The following is a 5,321-nucleotide window of genomic DNA, read 5'->3' on the forward strand; positions in this document are numbered from 1 at the left end:
AACGCTGAGACTGCGCAAAAGGAAAATTGAAAAGTTCAAAGAGGAGGAAGAGATTGAGCCTTCGGTGAAAAAAGAGCCCTGAGATCACCTGAACTGGGGCAGGGCAAACAGCAATTTAAAGAAGTTTTTATTATAATTTTTATTATAAAATTATATTATTAGAATAAAATAATTTAATGCATTTTTAAAAAGAATTATATAAAAGATACAAGTATTTGTAAATATTTGTATAATTATTATAGGTAGTTATTAGTAAATAATTGTATAATATTTTTATAATATTAACAAATAATTGTGATATTTATGTAATTGCTATAATCATTTATAACCATTATGCAATAATAAATACAATTATTATTATAAGCATTTGCAATCACTATATGCAATTATTAACACAATTGTTGCAAGTATTTGYGATTATAATTAGTTATAATACATAAAATTAGATAATTAAACTGCTATTCATTATAAATACTATGGAAATGTTATGTTTATATGGCAGCCAATATTATATTAGTTTCTAATATTATACTAAATTATATTAGTATATAATACTATACTACTTATATTATAAATATTATATGTAAATAATTATTATAAATATTTGTATAATTATTGCTGTAAGTTTTAYATAATTTTATATAACTGTTATACAATAAACATACCAGAGACACCCTCAGATGTTCAGGGAACCCACAGAGACCCCAAAAAGATTTGGGAACCCCATAAAAAACACCCTCAAGGGCTTGAGGATCTCTCAGAGATCACCCCAAAGATTTGGGAACCCCACAAAGACCCTCCCTAAAAGATCAGGGGACCCCAAAGAACCTTAAAAGGACTTTGGGACCCCATCAAGGGCAACCCTACAGGGACCCCACAGAGACTGTCCTAAACTCATTAAATTTAATTAACAAAATATTATTTAATAAACCTTTCTTTCCTTTCCTCTCCCCTTTTATTTCGGCTTTTCCCTCTCCTCTCCCCCTTTCTCCCATTTCCTTTCCCTCTTTTCCTCTCTTCTTTGCCCTTTTTCTTCCCTCTTTTTTTCTCCCCTTCTCTTTATTTCTCTTTCCTGCCCTTCCTTCCCTCCCTTTTTTTTTTTCTTCCCCTTCTCCAGTTCCCTTTCCCCTCTTTTTGCCCCTTTCTTTCCCCTTTTTCCTTCCCATTCCCCCCTTTCTTCTCTTTCCTTTCCCCTTTTTCCATTTTTTTCCCCTTTCCTTGTCCACCCCTGGATTCCTGGAATTGTCCCAGGCCCCGTTGGATGATGCCTGGAGCACCCCGGAGATAATGGCAGCACTCCCTGCCCCCGGTAGCTCCCTGATGGCCCAATTAACACCAAAATCCCTAATTAACAACTCTTTACCCTCCCATCAACTCCCAATTCCTCCCTTCCSTCTTCATTCTCACTCCTCCCCTCAGAATCTCCCGCGCCCGCGGTGCACGGCCATTGGACTACGACTCCCATCATGCCCCGCGCGCCCCACAGCGCGGCAGGCCGCTCTGATCTCGCAAAGCACGCTGGGAATTGTAGTCTCATTGAGAGCCCGCGCGGGGAGCCGCGCTCTATGATTGGCTGCAAAGGGGAGGGGGAGAGTCCATGGCAGAGCCGCGCGCAGATTGACCAATTTCGTGCGAGTACAGTTGATTGACGCGGCGCTCAGCCAATGGAAGCAGAGCGCGGGCGGTTCGAAGGCGCGCGGCTCGAAGGCGGGAAGCGGCCATGGAGGAGGCGGCGCTGAGGTGAAGGAGCGCGGCTGCGGCTCTGAGGGGTGAGGGGGGCTCCGTGAGGGGTTTGGGACGGGCTGAGTGGGCTCGAACAGGTGAGGGGAGCTCCATGAGGGGTTTGGGACGGGCTGAGGGGGCTCGGGGGGCTCTGTGAGGGGTTTGGGACGGGCTAATGGAGCTCGAACAGGTGAGGGGGGCTCCATGAGGGGATTTGGGACGGGCTGAGGGGGCTCGAATAGCTGAGGGGGGCTCCGTGAGGGGTTTGGGACGGGGTAAAGGGGCTCGATCAGATATGGGGGACTCCATGAGGGGATTTGGGACGGGCTGAAGGGCTCGAACAGGTGAGGGGGGCTCCGTGAGGGGTTTGGAACGGGGTAAAGGGGCTCGAACAGGTGAGCGGGGCTCCATGAGGGGTTTGGGATGGGGTGAGGGGGCTCGAACAGGTGAGGGGAGCTCCGTGAGGGGATTTGAGACGGGCTGAGGGGGCTCGAACAGGTGAGGGGAGCTCCGTGAGGGGATTTGGGACGCGGTGAGGGGGCTCGGGGGGCTCCGTGAGGGGTTTGGGACGGGGCAAAGGGGCTCGAACAGGTGAGGGGGGCTCCATGAGAGATTTGGGGCGGGGTGAGGGGCTCGAACAGGTGAGGGGGGCTCCGTGAGGGATTTGGGACGGGCTGAGGGGCTCCGGAGCCCGAACAGTTGAGGAGAGCAGGGGTCGCACTGTAGGACACGGAGGGGATTTGGGGGGTGAGGCTCTGAGGGGGATTTGGGGTGTGAGGGTGTTTGTGGGGTGGGGTTGCAGACTCCCCAAAAATTTGGGGACATACGGAAAAATGCACACCCCTCCCGAAGGCTTTGGGGCACCAGAAAATCCCCCAAGGATGTGGGAATCTCACAGAATTCCCGAGCTAAAGGTTTGGGGACCCTACAGAGACCCCCTAAAGGACACAGAGATCCCCTCAGAGATTTGGGAAACCAAAAACATCCCCAAGAGCCTGGGCACCCCACAGAGATCCCTCCCAAAAATTTGGGACACCCGAGACTCCTTCAGATACTTGGGAACCCCACAGAAACCCTAAAAAAGTTTGAGAACCCCATAAAAACACCCTTAAAGAGGATAAAAACACCCTTGAGGATCACTCAGAGATCACCCCAAAAATTTGGGGACTCCACAGGGCCACCCCCAAAGAGTTTGGGAACTACCCAGAGACCCCCTCTAAACTCAGTAAATTTAGTTAACAAAATATCAATGACTAATTAAAACATTTAATTAACTTACTTTTTTTTAATTTTATCCTCTTGGCTCCAGGATTTGGGTTATTTTGGGATTTGAGCTGGGAAAAATTCCAATAATTGGGAAAACACTCGATCAAGGTTGTCCCAAACTTGGGGAGGTTTGACTGGTGAGTGTGGGGAAGAGGGCTAAAAAATGGGATTTCTGGGATCTAATGGCRTTTCTGGGATGTAAAAGGATAAAAAAAAAGAGAATTTCTGGGATATCTGGGATTTGAAAGGCTAAAAAAAGGGCATTTCTAGGATTTAGTAGGATATCTGGAATTTAAAAGGTTAAAAATGGAATTTCTGGGATTGGACCTGTTGCACAGTGAGAAACTGGGAGGTGCARTTCCCATGGGAATAAATTAACTGGGAATACTGGGATGAGGCAGAAGGGAAATCCCATCCCTGAATTCCCTGGATCCATGGGATGGGTTGGAAGCTCCTTCCTGGCACTTCCCTCCCGCTGTTTTCCTCCCATTTCTCCCCCTCCTCTTCCCAATTTCCTCACTTTTGTTGTTTCATTGGGGATTTTCTCTGGAATTCTGTCCCAAATTGTGGAATTGTGGCTTTGCAGGAGCTCTGGAGGAGCCATGGCCGAGGGAACCCCCCGGAAACGGAGCCGGGATCCCAACAGGTGAGTCCCAAATCCATCCTGCTCCAGAGAATTCCCAAAAAAACCCACCTGGATCATCCCATAATCTGGGAATTCTGGCTGGGAATGGCTTTAAATCCCATTCCATGATCCCAGGGGATCCAAATCCATCCTGGGACACTCCCAGGGATCCAGGGGCAGCCCCAGCTTCCCTGGGAATTCCAGTCCTTCCCACAAAAATTAATTTAGAAGGAATTAGACCTGGAATTAAGTTGGATTCCTAAATTAGAAACACAAATTCCAGGGGGAAAATGTCCATCTGGGATCCTGGAATTCTTCAGGCCCTTCCTAAAAACTTTCAGACAGCGGGTCCAGAGGGGATTTGGGCTTTGCTGAGGGGATGCTGGAATAGGGCTCAGAGGGGGATTTTGGGTCAAAATTCCCAAAATCTGGGATGAAATCTCATGGGAGAAGCCCTTCCCTGTTTTTTTTTTTAGGGATGGGGGATTCCCAAGTTTTTTTCCTGGATGGATTTGGAGCAAATCCAAGATTTCCCACCTTAATTACACCCAGCACTAATGAATCCTTGGATGAATTAATCCTGGGATTCCTGAATCCTTGGAGCAGCATTCCCAGCCCTGGGATGAGTTCCTGGGAATGGCTCCAGGCAGGATCTGATCTGTTATTCCTGTTTTTTTCCCGTTTTTTCCCATTTTTTTCCCGTTTTTTCCTAGCTCCTGCTCAGCATTCCAGACCCCGGTGCCCAAACGCTTCCGGGGTTTTCCCTCCCCATCCCGAAAATCCCGGGATAAACTCTTCGCTTCCCAAATCCAATGGTCTCCCAGCTCCGATGAGGAAACCAAGGAAAACAAGGCTTTTCCAGGGAAAGCAGCGCATTCCAGGAAATTGGAAATCTCCCTCGTTCCCACGGCTGGAAAACGGGAATCTCCTGGGAAATCCCAAAAATCCCACGTTCCTGTGGGGGTTTTTTATGGGAAGGGCGGGACCTACCTAGATCCTCTGGAAAGGAAACGGCTGCGGGAGCTGCAGGGATCGGGAGACGGGAACGGGGCTGGGAATCTCCTGGAAAAAAACAGGAATTCTAGGAATTCCAGCAGGAATCCCAGCARGAATCGCRGYTCCAAGGGCAAAACCAAGCCCAGRCRGGATCRYCACAGCGTTCCCAAAGGYGGGAAGGAGAAGGGAGCGATTCCYGAGGGGAAGGAAAATGGGAATTCCGGGAATTGCGTGGTGCGGAAAAAGGTGGAATGGCCGCTGAGGGTGCTGAGCACGGGAGTGAGGCCGGCGCTGAGGCTCCCKCTGGGATCCGCCTTCTTCAGCAGCGGGAAAAGATCCCATTCCCGAAAAAACCCCGGAGATCCCAAAAGCGGCGGCAGAACCACGCAGGAAACGGCTCCGGAAAAGCTGGAAAAATCGGGATCGGCGGGGAAAAGTGAAACCGTGGAGGAAAAAGGGACTTTGGGAAGGATTCCGGAGCATCAGGAAGAGGAGAAGGAAAATCGGGAAGAATCTGTGGGATTTGGGAATCTGGGAGAGGCTGCCCAGGGAGGAAAAACTCCCGAGAAAAGCGGGAATGGATCTGGAGATTCCAAGGTTGGAGCAGCCGGAAGCAGCGCTGAGGAGAACGAGGTGAGTTCGGGAATTTGATGGGAGAAATCCATGAATTCTCCCAAATTCCTGCCTTGGGAAGTGCTCAGATGGGAAAAAA

General features: G+C 48.9%; 1 protein-coding gene across 1 annotated transcript in view; it reads left to right on the plus strand.

Annotated features, from left to right (window-relative positions):
* The first annotated feature begins 1,699 nt into the window (after positions 1-1,699).
* LOC130587481 (N-acetyltransferase ESCO2-like) overlaps positions 1,700-5,321 on the plus strand; it is a 10,910-nt gene continuing 7,288 nt past the window's right edge. The window contains exons 1-4 of the mRNA XM_057388460.1: positions 1,700-1,769; positions 3,032-3,125; positions 3,575-3,634; positions 4,327-5,246. Coding sequence (XP_057244443.1) covers positions 3,591-3,634; positions 4,327-5,246 — 964 coding nt within the window. The 5' untranslated portion in view covers positions 1,700-1,769; positions 3,032-3,125; positions 3,575-3,590. The remainder of the gene's footprint in view (positions 1,770-3,031; positions 3,126-3,574; positions 3,635-4,326; positions 5,247-5,321) is intronic.

Source organism: Malurus melanocephalus, unplaced genomic scaffold, assembly GCF_030028575.1.
Source record: "Malurus melanocephalus ecotype Western Australia unplaced genomic scaffold, MMel_1.1 scaffold_1968, whole genome shotgun sequence".
NCBI lineage: Eukaryota > Metazoa > Chordata > Aves > Passeriformes > Maluridae > Malurus > Malurus melanocephalus.